Source organism: Nansenia antarctica (assembly GCF_963989245.1).
Source record: "Nansenia antarctica genome assembly, chromosome: 2".
Lineage (NCBI taxonomy): Eukaryota > Metazoa > Chordata > Actinopteri > Argentiniformes > Microstomatidae > Nansenia > Nansenia antarctica.
The window spans coordinates 7,197,392-7,224,778 of NC_137675.1; the positions used below are offsets into that span (position 1 = coordinate 7,197,392).

At 45.1% G+C, this 27,387-nt stretch overlaps 1 protein-coding gene across 1 annotated transcript in view; it reads left to right on the forward strand.

Moving 5' to 3' along the window:
• Positions 1-1,496: 1,496 nt before the first annotated feature.
• mad1l1 (mitotic arrest deficient 1 like 1) overlaps positions 1,497-27,387 on the forward strand; it is a 136,156-nt gene continuing 110,265 nt past the window's right edge. Inside the window, exons 1-10 of the mRNA XM_080523908.1 lie at positions 1,497-1,561; positions 2,166-2,317; positions 3,062-3,202; positions 4,880-5,059; positions 5,998-6,122; positions 6,584-6,665; positions 8,955-9,085; positions 16,504-16,618; positions 16,795-16,856; positions 23,011-23,097. Of these exons, the coding sequence (XP_080380034.1) occupies positions 2,177-2,317; positions 3,062-3,202; positions 4,880-5,059; positions 5,998-6,122; positions 6,584-6,665; positions 8,955-9,085; positions 16,504-16,618; positions 16,795-16,856; positions 23,011-23,097 (1,064 nt within the window). The 5' untranslated portion in view covers positions 1,497-1,561; positions 2,166-2,176. The remainder of the gene's footprint in view (positions 1,562-2,165; positions 2,318-3,061; positions 3,203-4,879; positions 5,060-5,997; positions 6,123-6,583; positions 6,666-8,954; positions 9,086-16,503; positions 16,619-16,794; positions 16,857-23,010; positions 23,098-27,387) is intronic.

The window sequence follows — 27,387 nt, forward strand, 5'->3', positions numbered from 1 at the left end:
TCATACAAAGTATGTTGGAGAGTAGTTAGGATTCCTCTTTGTGATAGCTATGTTGTATTTAACTGTCTTGTATGCAGGGTATTTCGATCCTGTGTGTGTGTGTGTGTGTGTGTGTGTGTGTGTGTGTGTGTGTGTGTGTGTTGTAGGACCTGTGTGATCACCACGAACTTGGTGTGTGGATGGAGCACCAGTGCGCTCTGCAGGAGTACACACACACACACACACACACACACACACACACACATACACACACACACACACACACACACACACACACACACACACACAGGTCAAATTCATCAGAGATACGTAATCAACACCTGTGCAGGAACTGGAACGTTGAGTTCTAGAAAATAGCTTATAAAAGCTTACACTGTGTTACACTGTGCTTTCACCTGTCCCCCCCCCCCCCACACACACACACGCACGCACGCACACACACACACACACACACACACACACACACACACACACACACACACACCACACGCACACGCACATGTACACACACACACACACACACACACACACCACACGCACACGCACATGTACACACACACACACACACACACACACACACACACACACACACACACACACACACACACACACACACACACACACACACAGGTCAAATTCACCAGAGAGAGGTAATCAACGCCTGTGCAGGAACTGGCAGCACGTTCAGTCCTAGCAAATCTAGATAAATCTTACACTGTGCTTTCACCTGTTCCCCTTCCCTCCCAGACCCCCTCCACTGCCCTCAGCGAGGGACAAATGTTTAATTAGTCAGTGAGTCTTGAAAAGTTTATACTTGCAGCTTACTGGAGAACCTTTGTTGTTGTGTTTGCATTATCTGATCGTTTTGACTTTGTGTTATTGAGGAGAACAATGAAGAACGTAGAGGATGGCTTCATTTTCTTTCCCTTTGTAGAAATTGTATTGTTTTTCTGTTTTTGCGTAATTGAAGTTGAACATGAATAATGATATGGTCATCCTTTCTAAAAAACACACACTCTCAAATCATATTATTTGTTACCTTACTTCAATTGTAACAGTTACATCTGATGGAATGGATATCCTAATGTTGTTAGGCCCACTATGTTCATGTTTAAAATAACAATAAAAAAATGTAGATTTGTGAAGTTGTCGTCCGACTGGGTGCAATGCTCAAATGCTCAAATTAGCCAGACGATGGCAGTATTGCACCGTAAACAAAACAACAACTTGTTTCTAAAATAATTAGGTGATTTATTGAGCTACGAGCTTGTTAATGTATCACGGACTGCAGATATAACTTTCTCTGACCACCCTGAATGTTACAACAACAGGATAACAACAGATAATTCACATTGCATATAAATATGCGCGTCGCCTGTACTAGGATGACTGTCTTCAGTACACTATGGTCTGTATTCTCGCGATATCTCACACATCTCGTACACAATTGGCTTGTATTCTCGCGACATCTCACACATCTCGTCCGCAGTAAAGGAGGGAGTTCCAAGTTTACTAACAGAGAGAGAGAGAGAGCTGTCAACACAAACAGTACACTGTCAAGGTAACCCCAAATTAAACAACTTATTTATGTAATGTATCTCTATAAAGTAGGCATTCTTATTATTTGTTCAGGTTTACTCACAAACACATAACATGTGTCCCGTCTAGCTGACTGGACACTAAACTCCCCTATGCTAAGCTAACGTTGATAGCATCATGTGGTATTTTGACTAACTCTGTCAACAACATAGTATATAGTTACATAGTTTCTGTACATAAACATGATAACATTGTCCAGGATATGTGTTGCCCACTGACTTACAATGACATCTTGTCATGTACAGCTGTTATAGCTTAGCTATGTATAAGACTATGGCTAGCATGCGGGCTAGCAGTCTCTCAGTCTGTCTCTCTGTCTCTCTGTCTGTCTCTCTGTCTTTCTCTCTCTCTCTCTCTCAGTCTCTCTGTCTTTCTCTCTCTCTCTCTCTCTCTCTCTCTCTCTCTCTGTCACTCTCTGTCACTCTCTGTCACTGTCTGTCTCTCTCTCTCTCTCTCTCTCTCTCTCTCTCTCTCTCTCTCTCTCTCTCTCTCTCTCTCTCTCTCTCTCTCTCTCTCTCCACTCGTCTCATTGCAGCTTGTGTGTGTGTGTCTGTGTGTGTTACCAGCCTGGTCAGTCATGGACGTGCAGGACGACACCACCGTGTTAGCGACTCTCAAGTCCTTCAACAGCTTCATCTCTCTCCCGGACACGTCCCAGAACCTGGGGGGGGAGGTGGCCCAGGGGACCCTGCACAAACAGTACATCTACCGGCAGGAGGTGGGATTTGTTCAGAAACAGAGGCGTGGGGGGGGGGGGGGGAGTGGAAGTCCCAGAGTCCCATAGTCAATGAGAGGCAGGGGGCTTGTTTGTGAGGCAGATACAGCATTGACTTACGCATTGACATTCAATGTAACAACAGTCCATTCACAGAGAAGAAAAGATCAAGGTGAAACTCTCTCTCTCTCTAAAAAAATAGTAAATAAGTCTCTGTATTGCTTAACTTTACACATATTTCACAATATGTTGTTTTGCTGTGCTGTGGTAGAGAAGGCAAGAGACTAGAGACCATTGCTAAATGGCAAAATTAATTTAATTTTAATTAATTAAGAGACCATCTAGTGTTAACACATTCAAGCCTCTCTTTTTAATTGTTGTCTGTGAGCGGATAGTTCCTATTATATAAATTCTCCTCTAGGTCTGTCTCAAACTATGCCGTGTTGGGTCCTTGAATTTGAGGGAATTGAGTCTTGAAAGTCCTTGAAAGGTGCTTGAATGTGATGTTTCAGAAGGTGTGGGAACCCTGGTCAGTGTCCTTTGCTTAATCACCATACCGTATACTGTGAGTGCACCAGGTCTTTTCAGACAGAATGCACAGTGATGGATGCATTGGGTTTCACTGTAGGTGAAGGCTGCATTCAGAGTCTTAACTGCTATGAATTATAGGACCTACACACACACACACACACACACACACACACACACACACACATACACACACTAACTGTGCGTATTGTTGTGTAGATGTTGGACGCAGCAGAGAAGGTCCAGTCGAAGACCAAGTTCCTCCACATGGACCAGGAGAAGAAACAGATGGAGCTGAGCCATAAACGAGCCCGCATCGAATTGGAGAAGGTCGCTACCCTCAGCGCTCGAGACCTGGAGGTAGACGCGCGCGCACACACACACACACACACACACACACACACACACACACACACACACACACACACACACACACACACACGCACGCAGTGAAAGTGTTGTTGTTTTTAAGAGTGTGTTTGCAAGGGAGGCAGGTAGGATGCGCCCCCCCCTTTTATTTTATTTTATTTTATTTTATCATATATTTTTAGGGCATTTCTGCTTTATTGTGATAGAGACAGTAGAGATTGACAGGAAGGATGGGTGAGAGAGAGAGGAGGATGGAGACAGTAGAGATTGGCAGGAAGGATGGGTGAGAGAGAGAGAGAGGAGGATAGAGACAGTAGAGATTGACAGGAAGGATGGGTGAGAGAAAGAGGAGGATGGAGACAGTAGAGATTGACAGGAAGGATGGGTGAGAGAGAGAGGAGGATAGAGACAGTAGAGATTGACAGGAAGGATGGGTGAGAGAAAGAGGAGGATGGAGACAGTAGAGATTGACAGGAAGGATGGGTGTAGAGAGAGGAGGATAGAGACAGTAGAGATTGACAGGAAGGATGGGTGAGAGAGAGAGAGAGAGAGAGAGAGGAGGATAGAGACAGTAGAGATTGACAGGAAGGATGGGTGAGAGAGAGGAGGATAGAGACAGTAGGGATTGACAGGAAGGATGGGTGAGAGAGAGAGAGAGAGGAGGATAGAGACAGTAGAGATTGACAGGAAGGATGGGTGAGAGAGAGGAGGATAGAGACAGTAGAGATTGACAGGAAGGATGGGTGAGAGAGAGAGAGACAGTAGAGATTGACAGGAAGGATGGGTGAGAAAGAGGAGGATAGAGACAGTAGAGATTGACAGGAAGGATGGGTGAGAGAGAGGAGGATAGAGACAGTAGAGATTGACAGGAAGGATGGGTGAGAGAGAGAGAGAGGAGGATAGAGACAGTAGAGATTGACAGGAAGGATGGGTGAGAGAAAGAGCAGGATAGAGACAGTAGAGATTGACAGGAAGGATGGGTGAGAGAGAGGAGGATAGAGACAGTAGAGATTGACAGGATGGATGGATGAGAGAGAGGAGGATAGAGACAGTAGAGATTGACAGGAAGGATGGGTGAGAGAGAGGAGGATAGAGACAGTAGAGATTGACAGGATGGATGGATGAGAGAGAGGAGGATAGAGACAGTAGAGATTGACAGGAAGGATGGGTGAGAGAGAGGAGGATAGAGACAGTAGAGATTGACAGGATGGATGGATGAGAGAGAGGAGGATAGAGACAGTAGAGATTGACAGGAAGGATGGGTGAGAGAGAGGAGGATAGAGACAGTAGAGAATAGAGATTGACAGGAAGGATGGGTGAGAGAGAGGAGGATAGAGACAGTAGAGATTGACAGGAAGGATGGGTGAGAGAGAGGAGGATAGAGACAGTAGAGATTGACAGGATGGATGGATGAGAGAGAGGAGGATAGAGACAGTAGAGATTGACAGGAAGGATGGGTGAGAGAAAGAGGAGGATGGAGACAGTAGAGATTGACAGGAAGGATGGGTGAGAGAGAGAGAGGAGGATAGAGACAGTAGAGACTGACAGAAAGGATGGGTGAGAGAGAGGGGGGATGACATGGCAGGATATGTCGATATGTACGGAATCGAACCGGGGACCCTGTGAGTACGTAGCTGACGCCTTAGCATGGTGTCCCTGTGTTGACAGCGCGAGGTGGACCGGAACCAGGACCTGCTGGGACGAATCAGGCGCCTGGAAGACAAGGAGGCGGAGTCGACCAAGAGCCAGTCGGAGCAGGCCGAGGCCAAAGTGGCGCTCCGCAGGAACCTGGACAGCCTGAACAGGAGGGTGGAGGAGAGGGACGCCAGGCTGGGCACCGCTAACCAGGTACACACACACACACACACACACACACACACACACACACACACACACACTACCGACCTCACACACACATTTCAAGCAGTCACTTGGTGCCTCAATAACAACCTCCAGCTCATCAACTCATCAAAGACACAATAACTCATCATAGACTTCAGGCACAGCCCCCCCCCTCAAAAAACCCCATTAACCTCACAGTTTGGTACGGCAGCACGGACAATAAATCCCAGGAAAAAACTACAGAAAATAGTCAAAGAATCATCTAAGATCATCGGCACCCCTCTCCCATCAGTTGAATCATCATATCTCAAACGGACTACAAATAGAGCAAATAGAATGATCTCTGACCCCTCCCACCCTGCTCACCACCTGTTTCAACTGTTGCCCTCTGGATGGCGCTACCGATCCCTGGCCACCAAAACATCCTGTTTCATAAACAGTTTTGAAGGACTCAACACCTGACTCACTGCACTAACCCTGCCAGATGTACTGCACTTTATAAGTTGTAAATATTGACTATGATTTTGTCTTGTGGTTATGTGTGTCCATTGTCCATTGTGATAGTCATGTGTAATGTGTGTATTTGACAGTGTATTTGACACTGCTGTATTGAGCTTTTCCATCTGTACCGACAACAAATTCCACCGACCTTGGTCGTGTGGTCATTAAACGATTCATTCATTCATACAACTGCTGCAAAACATGAAGGTTATTTAGTTTAGATTTAAATATTTGTAGGGTTTGGGCCTGTTTGATTTCTTCAGGGAGTTTGTTCCAGGAGCATGCGGCAGGGTAAAACTAATAACAAGAGAGAGGGAGAGAAGGAGAGAGGGAGGGAGAGATTTGTGAGAGAGAGATAGAGAGACGTTTGTGAGTGTGTCATGTAAGGTATTCAGTGCGCTGGTCCAGTGTGTGTCGGCTCAGACGTGGGTGTTTCTCCACAGACCATCAGTGGCCTGAGGGACGAGGTCCGGGAGCTGAGGCAGAAGGTCCAGACCCAGGACAGCACCGCCGCCTCACAGGCCCTGGACAACCAGGCTCTGCAGGAGCAGCTGGACATGCAGCGCAAGTATGACACACACACACACACACACTCACACACTTACACACTCACACACTCACACACTCACACACACACACACACACATTCATATTTACGGCATTTAGCAGACACCTTTATCCAAAGCGACTTACAACAAATACATAGTATAAACACATAAAATAGTGTCTAAGTAAGTGAATCCTCTGTCTATCTGTCATCGTAAGGAAAGGTAATCTATGCTCGGGCCAGGGGCCATTGACAGTTACAATGCTTTTACATTTTATATATATATATTTTTTAATGTTATAGTAGAGAAACTGTACAGAGGGGTAGTGGGGATGAGGAGGTCTTTAGGAGGGACAGTTAATATGTAGCATGAAGAGATGGGTCTTCTGTCTACGGCGGCGGAACACCCTCGCGCAGTGTGAACACAGCAAGCGTATTTGCGTTGGTCTTATTCCCTCCTCTCTGATTGGTCCTCCCTACAGAAAGTACCAGGAGGTGTCCCAGCTCTGCCAGAGCCTCCAGTCCGCCCAGTCCACCACCTCTGACCACGAGTTCAAGATTCAGGTAACCACAAATGACCCGACTCCCACACTTCCAGGACTTGAAGGATCTCCTGCTAATGTTCTGGTGCCAGACACCACAGGACACCCTCAGGGGGGTCTTGTAGAGTCCATGTCTCGGCGGGCGGTGCTGTTTTGGCGGCACGTGGAGGATCAACAGCATACTAGGGATATTAGGCCAGGTGGTCATAATGTTTTGGCTCATCAGTGTATTAGTTCAATAGTTGGAATAGGGGGCCGATACAGATATATGAAATGATGTATCCGTCAGGCCCAGGGGAGGCTGGGGGAGGTAGAATCCGGGGGGGGGGGTCAAGACTCACTGTAGATTCAATTAGGTTAGATTAGAAGAAGTGCAAATAGTGATATAACGGCATGTTATGAATAGAACAAGAGGTAGTGATAGGTAACTATGTTATGTACAGTATGTGCAGAGGGAGTATTATAAACATCAGTATAGTCATATAGGTATATACCAGGGGTGGCCAACCAGTCGGAGACTAAGAGCCCCAAAAAGTTTTTGGGGTACCAGAAAGAGCCACATCATACATGCGGGCTCACAAAAGCTCTCACTCACACACACGCAATACATTTCCAATAGGCTATGAAACCAGTGGTGTCATTTCAGCAAAAGCCAAGGTATGGCCCCTCGGTGGATTTTTTTCCCCAAAAACAGTTGTGCAATAGTACATTTTGGTGAGTTGTTTCTATACAATTGACTTATATGACATTAAGGTAATGAATAACTACAGTATGCAGATAGTAATCTACATCTTTCCTAGCAGGCAGACTGGTTCAATCTCCTTAGAAAACAAAACATTACAGATTTAGCTATTCACAACTCTAAATTAACTGCACTGTTAAAACGCTAGATTTTGGTAGACCTCACATGTGTCCCTGTACTTGTCTCTCTGCTGCCCTTTGGCCAAAAAAGGTCTATGTCCATTTTCCTTTTTCCCCCTGGCATATTTGTGTTACACCTAGTAAACGTGAGACGATTGACAATATCAAAAACATGCTTGCACACACATTTTACTTACTTACACACAAGTTAGTGTTACTGGCCCCAATTTGGTACAATTATTACTGAAATTATTGAGAATAGAGACATTGTTGACATACGTAAACTAGCTGTTGTAATCTTTAATGTTCGCTAACTAGCGAACTCACTAAAATAACATTAGAACATGTTTGTACTGACAGAACATGACATGAACTTGTTCATTAATATTTTACATTTGAACCAACAGTATTATGGCATTTATACAGTTTGTTTAACCCACCTGAATGAACGAGAATCGTGGACAGGGTTTTAACATTAACGTTTGCCGCGGGTGAGCCGCGGGTTGGCCACCCCTGGTATATACAGTTATGGGCAATATGCTGTTATGGGCAGTGAGGTAGTTTTTGTACAGTATCTAATGTGCAGAAGTATAGAAGAAGCTCTATCAGGAGACATGTGCAATGTGCAGTAGACAGTGGTTCCAAAAGGTAGTAAATGTAAACATCAGTAGTGCGACACACATCTGTGACACACGGACTGGAATGAGGATCGGTATCAAACACACACGACCGCCAACCTCCTCCTCCTCCGGCCAGGCCCTACTCCAGTACGTGTGTGTGTTTTAGTTTTTTCTTCTTCCCAGCTCTAAACGTACTATGCCATTTTTGTCATCCCTCCATCCCCGTCTCCAGTGTGTCATTCTGAAGTACAGTCATGATTCGAAAGCATTAAAAGTGGGAAACGGTCTAATCACCGCCAATTACCTGTTGGGTTTAAACGCTGTCCTGTTGTGGTAATGAGGGTGATGTCATTAGTTTACATCCCCGTACTCTGCGGTGGGTTTTAAAGTGCTCGTTAGGGTTGCGCTGATCGGCTCGGCTCCTCTTTCTGCTACCCGCCTCTCCTCCTTTTTGTCGTTTATTCTGTCCGTGGTGTGTGTGTGTGTGTGTGTGTGTGTGTGTGTGTGTGTGTGTGTGTGTGCGTGTGCGTGCGTGCGTGTGAGTGTGGAGTGACTCTCCACCTCATTTTCACTCCACCCACCTTTTGCTATCTCTTTGACTCTTACTTTCTCTCCTTTTATATCACTATTTCTCTCTCCTCTCGCTTGCTCTTACCTTTTTATGCTGTCTGACCTCCCCCCCCCCCTCCCTCCCTCCCTCCCCGCCTAGATGTTGGAGAGGCATCTAGCCCTCCTTTATATCACTATTTCTCTTTCTTCTCTCGCTTGCTCTTACCTTTTTATGCTGTCTGACTCAACCCCCCCCCCCCTCCCTCCCCCTCCCCGTCTAGATGTTGGAGAGGCGCCTAGCCCTCCAGGAGCAGGACGGTGTCATAGTGAAGACCATGAGGTCGGAGATGGCCAGGATCCCAGACATGGACAAGGAGCTCAAGCACCTCCGAGAGGAGAACGCCTATCTCAGGTAAGAACCCTTCTGATTGGCTGCTAGGGGCTTGAAAGCAGACCTCCTTCCCCTCTGGCCACCAAGGCCCAGCTGTCCTCGGGCGGTACCAGCTGTCCTGTCTCCAGGCTACTGCCACGGGAATTAACCAGAACTTCCCTCACTGGCCCTTTCTTGAATGTGATTGGACATCGGCGCATAATTCATATGCACTCTTCAATACAGCTTTTTAAATTAAATTTTTATTTTTATATACATCATTTCATTGTCTGGTACTTGTACTCTGCAATGACAATAACATTGAATCTAATCTAATACATATGCAGGGCTTAAAGTACTCCGGCACAGTGCCGGATTTCCGGCGCGGGAGAATAAAATAAAAAAATAAAAAACTGCAATTGCGGCATTGCGCCGACGTGGTGGCGGGGGCGCTGTTTCACAAATAACTTAGCTTTCGTGTTTGCTAGCGAAACAGCTGATAGTTGATGTTGACTGCTCAAGGAGAATACATATTTGAAAGTACAGAATGCCTGAGAGCCTTATATTGCATTATATTACATTATATTTTGAATGGCCATCTGGTGCCTGAATATTGTTTTTTCCTTTACATATATAATGACATTTCCACCATAAATTGATGGCGAAAGGGCACAAATTGGTGCATATCAATTCACCAGAATGCAAGAAATTAAGTGTTTGATGCTCGTTTAAGGACCCCCAGACAGCCCTGCTTCATGGGTCCCCCCCCGATGTCAAACACCACTGGTACCACCTCCGCCTCATTTTGAGCCAGGAAAACCCCTGAGTAGTGACGGGAAGCCTTATGGGACGTGGTGCCAAGAAGGAGAATATAAGTGATAGTGGCTTAATAAGTAATCAGTTTGTTCTTTTAAAGACATGTATATATTTTATTCTGTATTGTTATAGTGATAGTGGCTTAATAAGTGATGCAATCAGTTTGGCCTTTTAAAGACATCTATTTTTTATTATTTTTTATTAAGTATAAAACAGTATTATGAATGAATGAATGGTCTTTATTGTCATTACAGTTTTTCCCAATTGCTAAAACACAAAAGCCAATTCTCTAAACCAAATGACCAGTTCTCTAAACACATTTAATAAAACTAGCTCCCATTTGCCAAAACCATAAACACATTTCACATAAAGACACAATTCACAAAACACAATCCTCCTTTTCTCATAAATCTAAACACATTTTGTCTTGCTAAAACACAAGTTGCAAAAAACTCTGCTCAAAATGTCAAATTCTCAAATTAAAGCTCATGTGATGCAAAATGCTTGCCACAGTCAGCAACATTTTAACACAATGAACACACCTGGCTTCATTCATTAAACATAACGACTCAACATTTAAGACACTTGTTGCAAATGATTGTTGTGTGTGTGTGTGTGTGTGTGTGTGTGTGTGTGTGTGTGGTATAGTTCCATAAATAAAAAAACATCACACCCTGAACATTGTTTTCAGTGAGTATTGTTGTGTGTAATGGATCCTCTGTAGTGTTTGCATTGAGTTGTGATACAGTACAGTATTGTACATGTTACGGTACATGTGGGAATACGGTAACATTTTTCAAACCTTTATTTACGTAAAACTCGATAGGACAACAGTGCAACAACTTCACGGCTGAACTTTAGTAAAATTTCGGACATCATATGCCATTTAAAGGGGGGAAATAGATATCTAAAAATGCATGACTATCATGCAAAATCAGCCTTACTGTAATGTAAAATATGTAATGTTAGATATAACGTTAGACAGGGAGCGCAGATTTATTTTTATGCATGACTATCATACATGTGGGAAAACTAGGGTTAGGGTTAGGTGCTAGGGTTACAGTAAGGTTAGGGTTAGGATTAGGGGTAAGGTTTGAGTTTTAGTTTTGAAGAGAGAAGGTGTGGTTTTGCTTATGTAGCTTTAGAAAAGTGTGTTGTGTTTAGAGTTTTGGGAAAATGGAGGAAAGTTTTGTGAAATGTGTTTTAGCAATTGAGAAAAACTGTAATACAGTACAGGTACCATACAACGAAATTTAGGAGGGGGGGCTCCCCTGGTGCTTGGAAAAAGACTAAAAACACGAGGGCCAAGGGTAAAATAAAAAAGGGAAAAGAGCTGGTTTACATAAATAAAGGCTATGTACACTATCTACTATACTACTATACATTACAATAAAACACTGTGCTGTACTCTATGCTATGCTATAAATATCCTAACTTTTCCTATATCTGAACCTTATGTACACAAGGGTTGTCATATTGCACATAGTATTGTTGCACATTCATTTAAAGTATTCATGCATTTTAACATTGAGACATATATTTTGTATTGACTATAAAATAGTATTAATGCATTTAAACATTGAGACAAGAAGCTGTCTTCTGTACCCGCTCTCCCAATATCTCAAACTGTGACCCCCCTCCCCAAGAAAAAGTTTCAGGCACAGGATTTTTTCCAACTTTAAGCCCTGCATATGACAAATGCCACTATTGACGAGAGGATACTATCGGCAGTTTAGCAACACCAATATGATGTTCCAACACCAAGACTTGAGAGTGTGACACTCATTCTAACTGGACTGTACAGTGATATCCAGAATCAATGGTTCTGCACTGGCCAATTGGCTCGACTCGCGGGAAACAGTTTGTCTTTCAGGTCTAGCAGGTAGAAGGCCTAGACTAGCAGGTAGAAGACCTAGGGCCGGTTTCACAGACAAGGCTTAAGCCTAATCCTAGACTAAAAAACATCTTCAATGGAGATTTTACATTGAAAGTGTGATTTAGTCCAGGACTAGGCTTAAGCCTTGTCTCTGAAACCGGCCCCTAGACTAGCAGGTAGAAGGTCTAGGGCCGGTTTCACAGACAAGGTTTAAGCCTAATCCTAGACTAAAAAACATCTTCAATGGAGATTTTACATTGAAAGTGTGATTTAGTCCAGGACTAGGCTTAAGCCTTGTCTCTGAAACCGCCCCCTAGACTAGCAGGTAGAAGGTCTAGACTAGCAGGTAGAAGACCTAGGGCCGGTTTCACAGACAAGGCTTAAGCCTAATCCTAGACTAAAAAACATCTTCAATGGAGATTTTACATTGAGGGCCAGTTTCACAGACAAGGCTTAAGCCTAATCCTGGACTAAAAAGCATCTTCAATGGAGATTTTACATTGAAAGTGTGATTTAGTCCAGGACTAGGCTTAAGCCTTGTCTGTGAAACCGGCCCTGAAAGTGTGATTTAGTCCAGGACTAGGCTTAAGCCTTGTCTCTGAAACCGGCCCCTAGACTAGCAGGTAGAAGGTCTAGGGCCGGTTTCACAGACAAGGTTTAAGCCTAATCCTAGACTAAAAAACATCTTCAATGGAGATTTTACATTGAAAGTGTGATTTAGTCCAGGACTAGGCTTAAGCCTTGTCTCTGAAACCGCCCCCTAGACTAGCAGGTAGAAGGTCTAGACTAGCAGATAGAAGGTCTAGACTAGCAGGTAGAAGGTCTAGACTAGCAGATAGAAGGTCTAGACTAGCAGGTAGAAGGTCTAGACTAGCAGGTAGAAGGTCTGACTAGCAGGTAGAAGGTCTAGACTAGCAGGTAGAAGGTCTAGGCTAGCAGGTAGAAGGCCTAGACTAGCAGGTAGAAGGTCTAGACTAGCAGGTAGAAGGTCTAGACTAGCAGGTAGAAGGTCTAGACTAGCAGATAGAAGGTCTAGACTAGCAGGTAGAAGGTCTAGACTAGCAGGTAGAAGGTCTAGACTAGCAGGTAGAAGGTCTAGACTAGCAGGTAGAAGGCCTAGACTAGCAGGTAGAAGGTCTAGACTAGCAGGTAGAAGGTCTAGACTAGCAGGTAGAAGGCCTAGACTAGCAGGTAGAAGGCCTAGACTAGCAGGTAGAAGGTCTAGGCTAGCAGGTAGAAGGTCTAGGCTAGCAGATAGAAGGTCTTGGGCCGGTTTCACAGACAAGGCTTAAGCCTAGTCCTGGACTAAATCACACTTTCAATGTAAAATCTCCATTGAAGATGCTTTTTAGTCCAGGATTAGGCTTAAGCCTTGTCTGTGAAACTGGCCCTTAGACTAGCAGATAGAAGGTCTAGACTAGCAGGTAGAAGGTCTAGACTAGCAGGTAGAATGCCTAGGGCCGGTTTCAGAGACAAGGCTTAAGCCTAGTCCTGGACTAAATCACACTTTCAATGTAAAATCTCCATTGAAGATGTTTTTTAGTCTAGGACTAGGCTTAAGCCTTGTCTGTGAAACCGGCCCCTAGACTAGCAGGTAGAAGGTCTAGACTAGCAGGTAGACGGTCTAGACTAGCAGGTAGAAGGTCTAGACTAGCAGATAGAAGGTCTAGACTAGCAGATAGAAGGTCTAGACTAGCAGATAGAAGGCCTAGACTAGCAGATAGAAGGTCTGACTAGCAGGTAGAAGGTCTAGACTAGCAGATAGAAGGTCTAGACTAGCAGGTAGAAGGTCTAGACTAGCAGATAGAAGGTCTAGACTAGCAGATAGAAGGTCTAGACTAGCAGGTAGAAGGTCTGACTAGCAGGTAGAAGGTCTAGACTAGCAGATAGAAGGTCTAGACTAGCAGGTAGAAGGTCTAGACTAGCAGGTAGAAGGTCTAGACTAGCAGATAGAAGGTCTAGACTAGCAGATAGAAGGTCTAAACTAGCAGATAGAAGGCCTAGACTAGCAGATAGAAGGCCTAGACTAGCAGATAGAAGGCCTAGACTAGCAGGTAGAAGGTCTAGACTAGCAGGTAGAAGGTCTAGACTAGCAGGTAGAAGGTCTAGACTAGCAGGTAGAAGGTCTAGACTAGCAGGTAGAAGGCCTAGACTAGCAGGTAGAAGGCCTAGACTAGCAGGTAGAAGGTCTAGACTAGCAGGTAGAAGGTCTAGACTAGCAGGTAGAAGGTCTAGCCTAGCAGGTAGAAGGTCTAGACTAGCAGGTAGAAGGTAGGGATGCACCGAACATTCGGCCACCGAATGTATTCGGCCGAATATCGCAAAATAAAGCACATTTGGTATTCGGCCGAATGTGTGAAAACACCGAATGTTTACCACCGAATAGTGGCCGTGTTTTGATGACGCAATACAATTAAATATAACTCTCAACAGGCGCGCGGCGCGAGGCGACGCGCTTTCAAAACTGGCTGCGTTCGTAAATTCACTCAGGAAATCCGATCAGCACTCGTGGAATGCCTCTCGTCCAATCAAATGACTCGGTTTCTCTATGACGTCGGGCCCAGTGTGCGCTCCAGCGCTCTCAGAGCGACTTTACGAACGCAACCTTACACTCATCTAGCTAGTTAGCTTAGCAGTCGTAGCTCAATTTAAAATTGGAGTGAGAAGCAGAGTTGTTGCCTTGTTGAAAACATATTCGGACTCCCAGCTGTTCTACACGAGTTTATGACATGCAGCTGTATCATGCGGTGGTTTCTATGCAAACCAGAGACTATAAAAACAAAAGATATTCATTCTGAAATAACATGAACTATTATCCTTACACTCAGGTGGACTCAATTCAACTTGTTGAATGACTTGTTGAAGACATTTAGCATTTGACCTAATTTTAAGAGTGACAAAGGGTCTGAATACTTATGTACATGAGGTATTTCTGTATTTACATTTTAATACATTTGCAAACATTAAAAAACGTTTTTACTTAGATTATGGGGTACTGTGTGTGGATTGATGGCAAATCTATTCAAAAATGTGAAAAAAGTGAAGGGGTCTAAATACTTTCTGAAGCCTATGTAGAGACAAATCATGAATATCATTAACTTGAACCCTGGAAAGCAGTAGAGATTAAATCCCACGATAATTAGTTATAATAAGTTATATATAAAAGTTCTTTTTTTTCAATCTCAATTTCTTTCTTTGAGAAGCATGAATAAAAAGCAAAATGTATTTAGTTTATGCAATGATAAAATTAAAAACTGCCGATACACATTCGGTATTCGGCCAAGTGTTTCCTTAAATTCGGCTTCGGCCTCGGCCAAGAATTTTCATTTCGGTGCATCCCTAGTAGAAGGCCTAGACTAGCAGGTAGAAGGTCTAGACTAGCAGGTAGAAGGTCTAGACTAGCAGATAGAAGGTTTGGGGCCGGTTTCACAGACAAGGCTTAAGCCTAGTCCTAGACAAAAAAACATCTTCAATGGAGATTTTACATTGAAAGTGTGATTTAGTCCAGGACTAGGCTTAAGCCTTGTCTCTGAAACCGGCCCCTAGACTATAGGGCTGCAACGGTTAGTCGATTAGCCGCGACTAATCGACTACGAAAATTCGTCGACGTGAAATGTTGATGTCGACTAATCGCATAAAACAAATATATTTAAAAAAAACGTTTTTTTTTTTTTTTTTTAAACGGGAGCCATGCAAGAATCAGCTGGGTAAGTTTTAGCTAACGTTGTTAGCCAACTGGCTAACGTTATATTGTTAGGGTCGTAATGTTTATGTTAGCTTTACTGTTACATGTTGGAAAACAACGTCTCATGGACAGGGCTGTACATGCTATGAGCGTTTGTGCTATTAATTTATTTGCCCTGTGGCACGCATGTGACAGACAGAGGCGCTTGTATGTAACGTTACGTAGCAGGGGTTTTCCATGTTGAAGCCAGGAGAACGCGAGATGAAATGAAGTGAGAGGGTGGTCGCTATTAAAATACCAGGTAGTCATGGTGGATGATCATGAATGATGCTTGATAAGTGAATGCTATTTCAATTATGTTGAGTCCACCAGCGAGCTGTCTGTAAGATAAACAGCGCCAAGCGTAGCCTACTAACGTGAGCTGTCTGTAGTCTAGCCAGCAATGCTAGCTAGCCAGTCAACTAGCTCTGTGAGCAGCTGTAGCTTGGCGTAACGTTAGGTTAGATAGCTAGTTAAGCCGGATTTATGCTTCTGCGTCGCCATTTACGCGCAGCGAAAAGCCACACGACTAATCGAGACTAACCGAAAAAATAATCGACAGATTAGTCGACTACCAAAATAATCGTTAGTTGCAGCCCTACTAGACTAGCAGATAGAAGGTCTAGACTAGCAGGTAGAAGGTCTAGACTAGCAGATAGAAGGTCTAGACTAGCAGATAGAAGGCCTAGACTAGCAGGTAGAAGGCCTAGACTAGCAGGTAAAAGGCATAGTGCAAAGTTCAGAGATCTTAGCAGCTTTATCTAGTTTATAGATAGATAGATAGATAGATAGATAGACTTTATTTGTCATTGTTACAGTACAGGTACCAAACAACGAAATTTAGGAATATATTTATACAATAGAATTATACAACTCTGTCTGAGCATCATAAGACTATGTTGCACTGTTGGTCCAGAAGAGACAGAATGGACACAGAGACAGAATGGACACAGACAGAATGGTTACTCCATGAAATAAATTAGGCTCTTTTTCTAATCTTGTCTACTCTCCTCCCCCCTCCTCTCCCCTTGTTGTGTGGCCCAGAGAGACGAGGGAGAACAACAGCCTGCTAAAGGAGGAGGTTGAGGGGCTGAGGAGGAAGCTGGAGAGGATGGAGAAGAACAACGAAGACATGATCAACATGGATTTGGAGAAGGAGGTGTGTGTGCGTGCGTGCGTGTGTGTGTAATGTATGATAGCTGAGAGGTACACACACACACACACACATTCACAGGTCAGGCAAAGAGATGTCTTAAGTGCGGCGGTTTAGTGAACCTGGCTCTTCATGATGTTTGACCTCTGACCTCTGCCTGTTGGTCTGTTCCTCTCCTGCAGAAGCTGTCCCAGAAACTACAGGCCTGGGAGAACCTGGGCCAGGCTACTGGACTCAACATACGGTGTGTGTGTGTGTGTGTGTGTGTGTGTGTGTGTGCGTGCGTGCGTGCGTGCGTGCGTGCGCGCGCGCACTCTGTTGGTCCAGAAGAGACAGAATGGACACTGTGTGTGTGTATCTCTGTGTTTATGCCCCCATATGTTCTATGACCCATGGTGAAATGTATTTAACCCTGAAGTACCTAAAGTCTTCCTGAAACGTTCCCTTCTCCAGTTCTCACGTGAGTTCGGTAGACTTCGTCGAAACAGTGATCGCCGCCCTTCCTCTGTGTAACACCCTGGAGCGACACCAGGGGGAGCTGTGGTGATGAGAATCACTGCTCTCGTATTCATGGTCTCTGGTCTCTCTCCCGCTCTCGTAAACAACAGGAGCACGACGTCGCCTATGGAGTGTGTGTACATTTAGAAGAGGCTGGAGGTGCGTGTGTGTGTGGGAGGGAAAAAAGAGGAGAGAAGACAGGATTAGATCAAGACGAGACCCCGGCCAATGAGCTGTTAGCGGAGCCTGGCGCCGGGGTGTCCTGGCCGTGTTATTACCAACGTGAGCCAGCGCGCACCCTCTGAGCGCCTGTAATGAGAGAATGATTGCATGTCGCCATATGAGCAGCGAGGCACATCAGACACGTTACCAACGCCGCACCTCGTCTGTCTGTCGCACACACACACTCACACACACTCACACTCACACACTCACACACACAGAATCATTTTTCTCTCCTGAGTAACTGAGCCCATCATCTAAAGCGAATGTTAAATGAAGCACATGCACGCACACGCACGCGCACACACACACACACACACAGACCATATCAACCATCTCTGAAACCGCAGTCTATTTGATATGTGATGGGTGTCAGCGTGAGAGGGCAGTTCACTTCATTATTGGCTGTAAGCCTCAAACAAGATGAAAAAAAAAGGCGAAAAAGAAATGCCCACTCTGACGAAGCCCTCTCGCTTTATCTATTAGGATGAGTTAACCTCTCTGTGAGATCCTTGGAATCCGTGGAATCGCCATCCAATTATATATACTGCAGTATATTAGCGGTCCCTTCCCCTGTGTAGGCAGTGCAGTCCCCCCTGCATTTTCCCAGAGCCAAACAGTAGGGATATACAATATGTATATATATGGTTATGTGGGGCTCTGCAATTTAAATAGTTGAGTGGAGCACCTCTTCAATTTCCTAAAGGGGTTAATAAAACTCTTTTTCCGTTTCAATGAAGTGGAAAGGTAGGCGGCAGATCGAATAGGAGAACATGAGAAGCTGGTCGATGTCTGTCCTCTTCTCCTTATTACAGTAAGACCTTGTAGCACTGGGTTCATGTGAGGAGAGTGTGTGTGTGTGTAGCACTGGGTTCATGTGAGGAGAGTGTGTGTGCTCAGGGATTGAGTGAAATCCACAGTAGGGGCTGAAATTGAGAAGTGGCGATATTGTAGTTTGAGAGAAGAGTTGAGATGGTTGTCACGGCGATTAGATGAGTTGTTGTCGGGGGGCTGTCTGAATCCGACAGGTAGGCACAGATGGTACTGCAGCAAATTTCATTCTGCTATCCTGGCTAGTGTCGCCAACCGTGTGTGTGTGTGTGTGTGGCACGTTTCATTCTGCTACACTGGCTAATAATGCCACCTATGTGTGTGTGTGTAGCAAGTTTCATTATGGTACACTGGCTGACAATGCCAAACGTGTGCATGTGTGTGTAGCAAATTTCATTGTGGTACACTGGCTAATACTGCCAACTTAGAGTGTGTGTGTGTACACGTGTGTCCTGAACGGATCCTGAACCTCTCGACCTGCACGCTGTTACAATATGGACGTGTGCTGTGTCCCTGCAGTTATCTCCACTCCTCCACTACTGTAAGTCTGGGCTGAATTAGCAGCAGGTGTTGGATCAGTAGTGACCTTCCTTCATGACTATTGACAAAGCTTGAATTCAAATGTTGGGCTAATTGAAACAAGCCATGTTTGAGTAATCCTGATTATTGTTGGCTGTCGTCCGGACGTGGGCTTAGCCCTCTGGTGTTACATGTACATTTACATTTGTGGCATTTAGCAGACGCCTTTATCCAAAGCGAGTACATTTGACTAAGTAAGTGAGTCATCTATCCGCCAGTCGTAGCAGGAGAAAAATTATCTATGCTCAGGCCAGAGGCCATTGGCAGTCGTCGTGCTAGAAGAAGGAAGATTTTAATTTGTATTCTTTTTTTACAGTAGAGAAACTGTACAGGGGGGTAGAGAGAAAGTAGATGGCTCAGGAGGGACAGTTAAGGTGTAGCCTGAAGAGATGGGTCTTCAGTTTATGGTGTAAGACAGGGTTAGGGTTAGTGATTCTGTGAGTCCAGTGATTCTGCAATCCTGACAGCAGTGGGAAGCTCGTTCCACCAGCGGGTTGCCAGAACAGTGTAGAGTCGTGACCGAGTAGCGAGACTGCTGCATCCGCGTAGAGACAGTGGTACCAGTCGACCAGCAGAGGTGGAAGAGCGCAGTGAATGGACTGGTGTTTGGGGGGGTGACCATTATTTGCAGGTAGGAAGGGGCCGCTCCCTTTGCCGCCCGGTAGGCGAGCACCAGGGTCTTGAATCTGATGTGAGCTGCTATCGGGAGCCAGTGGAGGTGAGGGGTAACATGGGAGAATTTGGGGAGGTTGAACATAATCGATAAGAAGGAGAGAAGGGGTACCCGCTTGTATTTTTGGACAGAAGACGACGGGTCAAGAGTTGATTTCTTGAGAAGAGGTTATTTTAAGGGCAGTCGGGACAGATCCTGTGGACAGAGAGGAATTGATTACGTTGGAGGAAGGAGGTCTTTGGAAATGGATTGGAGAAGGCAGGTGGTTGCCCTTAGATGTGACCAGTTTTAGAATATCATCAGGGGAAAGAGCTGATTAGCCAGAGACTGAGAGTAGCGAAGTGGGTTTGGGAGGGGTGGCAGCAGTGTTGGTGAGAGGTGGAGAGAAGGAGCTGCTAATGTCATCAACGTTCTTTTCAAAGTAAGTGACAAAGTCATCCACAGACAGGGAGGAGGGAGAGGAGGTGGGTTGAGGAGGGTGGAAAATGTGGAGAACAATTTCCTTGAGTCAGAGGCAGAGGATTGGATTTTGGAATGGCAGTAGGAAGCTTTAGCAGCTGATGCAGATGAGGTGCTGTTGAGGAGGAGACAGAGATAAGGATTTAGGTCATCAGAGGGGCCACTTTTCCTCTATTTCCTTTCAGCCGGACGGAGCCCTATTCTACAAGCTTGCAGGGTATCAGAGAGCCAAGGGGCACGTGGTGAGGATCGTGCTGGCCTCGAGGTCAGTGGACAGAGAGTCGAAGGATGAGGAAAGAGTGGACAGGAGGGTGGAGGAGGCTGAGTCAGTAGATAGAAGGGAGAAGGATTCAACAGAGGGTAGGGAGGACAAGACAGAGGAAGAGAGAGCGGTGGGGGAGAGGGTAGGCAGGTTGTGACGAGAAGATACAGTGTGGGTAGAGAGTGACTGGGAGGGGGTGGATTTGAAGGGAAGGGAGAAGGACACAAAATGATGATCAGAAACTGGAAGGGGGGGGTAACAGTAAGATTGGAGGTAAGGGAGGATCTGGTGAAGACGAGGTGGAGCTGATTGCCCGTCTTGTGAGTCGGAGGAGAGTTGGACAGGTTGGATGTACTCCCCCGATGAGAGAAGCTTCTCTGACTGGATGTTGAAGTCACCCAGTAGTGTGAGCGGTGGGCCGTCTTCAGGGAAGGAGCCGGAGCGGAAACATCCATATACGCCAAGCTTGACCAATCGTTTTTCTTTGCTCCGATACCAACATTGATAAATGTTTGAATTCTAAACGGCTAACCTTGCCCCCCCCTAGAACTGTGAAGTAATGTTGTTATAATTAGCCCCACTCTCTAAGAAATGGATCACTGAACAAGGAAGATGTTTAAAGTTGCTGAAAACACATTTTATTCGAAAAGTTTTTCATAGCCCAAGGAATAGTTTTAAGACTCAACGTGGCGGCTAATTGTGCTAGCACTAGCTTGTTCATGGATGCCTAAGGATCGGATAAAAGCAGTTTAACTGTGTTCTCTTGATAAAACCAAACCGGCGTCTGATGTCAGGTTTTGTGAGCTAATTAGACCTCATCCTCTCTTTCTTTCTTATTTTCTCTCTTTCTCTACCTCTCTCTCTCTCTACCTTTCTCTCCTGTTGAGGCTCTCTCTGAAGCTTATCAGGACATTTCTGTCGACACAGGGTTGGGCTTCCTCTTATCACCAGGGTCTTCAAAGCTGAGACACGGCAATTAATAACGTTTTATTTGAATCCTCCAAAGGGAATGGACAGTCAAATAATAGTTTTTTTTATTTTTTATTTTTTATATGTGAAAAGAGAATGTGCAAAAACAATATCTGCTACTGTACAGAGGTGTGTGTGTGTGGCACATTTCATTCTGAGGTCTTAAACTCTGTTGATCAGGGAACTATGTCACAATGTCACAAAAAAAGGATAAGGGTGTTACCGTCCCCTTGGGATGGCTCGGAATATGGTGTTACAAAGGTGGCTCACCTCAGCCAGATAAATCGCTATTGCAACGGATCCTGAACCTCTCAACCTGCACACTGTTACAATATGGACGTGTGCTGTGTCCCTGCAGTTATCTCCTCTCCTCCACTACTGTAAGTCTGGGCTGAATTAGCAGCAGGTGTTGGATCAGTGGTCACCTTCATGACTATTGACAAAGCTTGAATTCAGATGTTGGGCTAATTGAAACAAGCCATGTTTGTGTAATCCTGATTATTGTTGGCTGGCGTCACGATGTAGACTTACCCCTCTGGTGTTATACGTTCTGGACTGGAACAGAAATATCCATACACACCGGAGCTTGGCCGATCGTTGCTTGTGCGACTACTGCTCTGAACCCAACAATGATAAATGTTTGAGTTATAAACTGTTAACCCCCCCGCCCCCCCCCCGGATCTGCGAAGTAATATTGTTGTAATTATTTCGCCCCGCTCGCTGAGAAACGGATCACTGAAGAAGGAAGATGTTTGAAGTTGCTGAAAAACACATTTTCTTTGAAAAGTTTTGCGTAGCCCGAGGAATGGTTTTAAGACTCAAAGCGGCGGCTAATTGAGCTAGCTGTAGTTCTCAGGTAAGCCTGAGGATCGGATAAAAGCAGTTTAACTGTGTGTGTTCTCTCAGTAAAACCAGACCCGGCGTCTGATGTCAGGTTTTGTGAGCTAATTAGACCTCATCCTCTCTTTCTTTCTCTCTCTCTCTCTCTCTCTCTCTCTCTCTCTCTCTCTCTCTCTCTCTCTACCTTTCTCTCCTGTTGAGGCTCTCTCTGAAGCTTATCAGGACATTTCTGTCGACACAGGGTTGGGCTTCCTCTTATCACCAGGGTCTTCAAAGCTGAGACACGGCAATTAATAACGTTTTATTGAATCCTCCAAAGAGAATGGACAGTCAATGAAAAATGGTCTATAATTGTTTATCTGCTACTGTGCTGAGGTGTGTGTGTGTGTGTGTGTGTGTGTGTGTGTGTCTGTCTGTGGTCTGTGTCTGTGTCTGTGTCTATATCTGTGTGTGTGTGCGTGCAGCAGTGTCTGTCTGTGTGTATGTACCTGTGTGTGGCAGCGTGGGTGGCAGCGTGTGTGTGTGTGGCAGTGTCTGTGGCAGTGTCTGTGTGTGTGTGTGTGTATGCGTGTGTGTGGCAGAGCGTAGGCCTATCTCAGTCTGTTCTTTTTTGATTACCCCGTAATAGTGATCCCATGAAGTCGCCCCTCCATGTGCCAATCGATGCTTCTCCTCTTCTCTCTGTGTGTGTGTGTGGCCGTGCGTGGCTGTGTGTCATACTGCTGCCACTCCTCTGGAGTTGGTTCGCTTTGGGTCGGAGTCTTGATTCCTCCGCTATTTAGCCCCCTGCTCTCTTTCCATCTTTCACTCTCTTCCATGGCATTTTATTCCCTCGCTCCCCCACAGCTTGTTTGATAAAAGAATATGGAAATGCCCCCGTTTCCCCCCTTCTCCCTCTCCCTCCACTGCCGCTCTATTGAATTTCATGCGCTGTTTGTGTTTTACTAGTACTTGCAGGCGGTGTCTAATTTTGCGTGCGTGTGTGTGTGTGTGTGTGTGGGTGTGTGGGTGTGGGCATACACAATCCAGTTTGTGCCAACCGTCTTGTTTTGTTGTCCTCAACAGGAAACCAGAGGATCTGTCCAGAGAGGTCATTCAGATCCAGCACAGAGAGATCTTCCTGAAACAACAGAACTACACACTCACCAGCAGGTAACACACACACACACACACACACACACACACACACACACACACTGCTGAGTCATCTCAACCTACGCACGCACCAAGCCTGGAATTTCATTTCTTGAGGGCACAATTTGTTGGGGTACTAAAGCCGTCAGACCATTGCGTATATTTAACATTAGTCATACCGATCGGACGTCCACAGACTCGATGTGACACTAATAAAATAACTGTCACCGTGTCACCCATGCCCTCCTCCTTCCCTGACCTTTTCCTAAATGTCTGGTTTTAACATAACGGCCTTGTTACAATTTCAAAATCACACAAAGTCTGAAGCATTTTCATGACAACCGGCAGTTTATATTTCTTATTTTATTTTTTTCTCCAAGTCACGTCCCGAGGTGCAATTAACACCTGCTCACTGTCACTTCATCATGCTGAATGGATCCAGTTATGAATTATGAATTTACATTTAAACATTTTTTACCATTTAGCAGACGCTTTTATCCAAAGCGACTTACAATTAGTGGTTACAGGGACAGTCTCCCTGGAGGAAACTCGGGCTAAGTGCCTTACTCAAGGACACACTAGTGGTGGTGTTCCCAGGTGGGATTTGAACTCATGCAGGGCTTTTCCTGGATCAAAAGGAGGCGGAGGTGGTATCAGAGGCGTTTGACATCAGGGGGACCCATGAAGCGGGGCTGTCTGGGGGTCCTTAAACGAGCATCAAACACTTAATTTCTTGCATTCTGGTGAATGTATATGCATCAATTTATGGTGGAAATGTCATTATTTATGTAAAGGAGAACACAATATTCAGGCACCAGATGACCAATCAAAATATAATGTAATATAATACAATATAAGGCTCTCAGGCATTCTGTACTTTCAAATATGTATTCTCCTTGAGCAGTCAACATCAACTATCAGCTGTTTCGCTAGCAAACACGAAAGCTAACTTATTTGCAAAACAGCGCCCCTGCCACCACGTCGGCGCAATGCCGCAATTTCATGCGCAATGCCGCAATTTCAGAAATTACAGAAATCCACTGAGTGCAACGCTTGTAGAAAATACTACCGTCAGAGTTTTGTCGAGTGCTGGAGGTGGCAAGAAATATGACGGAGGCGGCCGCCTCATAATTCTCTATGCAGGAAAAACCCTGTCATGACCTTCTGATCCCCAGTCCAAGTCACTAACCCTAATGGGTCGAACATATAGACAGAAAGACAATAACATGTATTTTGCATGATCAATGCGCAATTACATGTGAATCGAAGCCAGCACACACCCAGCCAAGGGACGTCCCCACACTCCCAGTCTATTTAGAGGGTGTTTCCAATAAGCATCCTATGTTCTCTACTTCCATAAGGGTACAGTATGTGCGTACAGTATGTCAATGTCAAGTACAGTATGAGTGTCTGCATGTGTGATGTTGATAACCTGCTATGTGGAGAACAATACCAAAATGTGGACATTCCATGTGTAATGATGTGGATAATGGACGAGACCAACAAACCTGTGAGTGCGTGCGTGTGTGCGTGTGTATGAGTGGCTTACCGACAGACTGTAATAATTTGCAACCCAGCCTGCGAAAAAACCGACATGCATACAAACGTACGCCAAATGTGCTGTATCTGACATTCATGAGAGCGCGGCTCTTTATGACGGTGTAATCGCCCGGAACCTTCTCCATGTTCCTATCAAAGGTCACCAGAAGAACGCTCCATTTAACAGTTGAGATGTAAAAAAAATAGAGATTTCTCTTTTTTCTTTTTCTTTTTTTCCCTGTCTCTCACTGGTTTGCAAATTGTAAGAACTATCAACTAACAACTATCAAAATCTTAACAATCTCCAGAACAAAAGCACAGATCAGTGCACTTAAGTGCAGCTTTGGCACACTTGCACCGTCCAGTGCACCCTTTCTCACAACGACAGCGGATCAATTCATGACACGATTTTGAGGCTTCAGGGAGAGTGGTCCAGAGTGGCTGCCAACCAGTTCTTTCCTTTGTCCAGCCCCAGTCAGATGGCTCGGGCATCTTTGGATCCAGGACCAGTGCCTGGTTCCAACAGTTGGCCTGGTAGCAAGTGCGCTTGATGTACTCTTTGAGGGCTGCATGGGTTGGAGGAATGTTTTCTAAAGTTCTGGACTTCTGTGTGAAGAGCTGTTTCCTGGCATCATTCACCTCCGTGCTCTCACTGGTTCGGTCATACATTAGCACCACAAATCTTTCTAGCAGTAATTTTGACTCTTCACTGACCTCACCTGGCATGCACAGGAGTTCATTGAAAGCATCATTGACCTCTGGGAAAGACTTCCAAGTCTCCCAGGCAGTCTTCTTTCCTCGGCCAGCGAATGTAGAGACAGTGTCACACCCAGTGAAAGCATGAAAGACTGGGAGAGTCTGGCACTGTATGGGACTCATTTTGGCAACCATTTGGTGAACAGCTATGTACCTAAAGCTTGACCCGACACCAAAGGCAACCCACAGCTCATCAGGAGCTATTTTACTAAATGAAGCCACAGCCAGTACCACCACATCGGTATCAACGGTACATATGGTCACCTTCTTACACCCCTTCTGCACAGCATCTGCCACATGCAGAAGTAGATGAGTGTCTGCCTCCTCTTGTGAACATGGGGCAAGGCAGGCCAAGCATAACTCAGCGGGAGAGCAGAGGACTCCAGTTCCAACTGTTGCATACAGTTCCTTGCCCTGTGGTAGAGGTAGATGAACAGCTTTGTGTGACAGGAAAGAAAACAACTCCGTTTTGTTCTCATCGCATCGAAGGAAGTCCTTCCAGTTCTTAGGCATCACAGTAGGAGGAGCCACCCTTTTCCTGGTGCCCTTTCCCCTCTTCTGTCTGGTTGAGGCTTTCAGGCTGGCAGGTAGATATACATCCCAGACAAGGTCAACGCGGGTGCTTTTCTGATGTTGAGCAGAGATGTATGGTGCAAACACTGTTTCTCCATACTCTTCAAATGTTCTTGATGTGCTAGGATTTAGCATTTGAACCACCGCTGCACCATCAATAATTACTGCATCAGCTACAGGCACACTCTTGTTTTCGAGCAGATCTGACTCCAGGCAGCGAAGTAGATCTGCTTTAACCCCAATCCGAAGTTTTCCTCCAGTTGACAGAGCTGGTGGGGCTGCCTGGTTTTCATGGGAGAATAATTTTTTTATGTCTCCATCTCGTGTTTGACAGGAGATGTACAGCATTGAAAAGAGACCACAGTCACTCTTCAGTGCTGCAAGGTGTGTCTTGTCTTTTGACTTTATTTTGACAGGTGGCCTACTGAACAGTGGCAACTTGTTCTTTCGAAGTGTCTGCGTGACAGGTGTTGTACACTGTTCTAGCCTTTCTGTCACAAACTTGCTGTACTGCTCCTCACCAAGGGTCTCGATCCTTCTCACAGTTTCAGCCACTTGGGTGTCCATGATGTCCCTTGTGTCAATGACTAGTAGGTCTTGGCTGTGTTCTAGAAAAGGATTCCCCATCTCTTCCAGCACTGTCACAAGTGCCTTAACCTCCTTCAGGAATGCTGCTTGCACACCAGGGTGTTGGTCATGGTGATTGTGTCCAGTGTCACTAACTCCATGCTGTTGCTCTATTGCCTGTTCCTCAAACTCTTTAGTGATCCTCATTCCCGGCTATAATCAAATTCAATGTCTTTGCATGTTACAGTTAGGAACTAAGGCTTTACTCAAGTGTACTAATATTGTCTGTTCATAGTAAGTCAGTTTACTTGTTATATTTACCTGTTGATATTTCATCAGAAGTGCTCTCTGTCTCGTGCATACTGCACTATCACGGAGTGTTGGCGTTACTACTGGTAACCGTAGCTACTGGTGCCCTAGAGGGCCATCTGCTGATAACTCTGTGCTTAGCAGGAATAAATAAAATAAAATAACCACCCAGTAAATAATAACTAATAACTGAATAATGCAGGGCAATAAAAACGTTTTTTTTTCATAAATACAGAGTTCATAAATAAAATGAAATTTTCTGAGGTAAATCTTTTACATAGACCTTGACCTAAATGCATTTTCTTGAATTCTGGCGATCTCAAAAGTATCACCAAATGAATGGGCATCCCTAACTTAGTTGGAAAGGACACCTAAAGTGTTTTTCTACTCTGTTTGGTTCTAAAATTAAGCGTGTTTAAACATTAGACACAGTGGCCTGGCGGCCATCTTGAATTTGACCTCTCCCGGGCCTCTGGGGTCAAATCTGACTTCCCTCCACATCTGAAAATAAACCTTATGGTATGTACTAACTATGGTAGAAATGTCATGCTTTCTTCAAAAAGT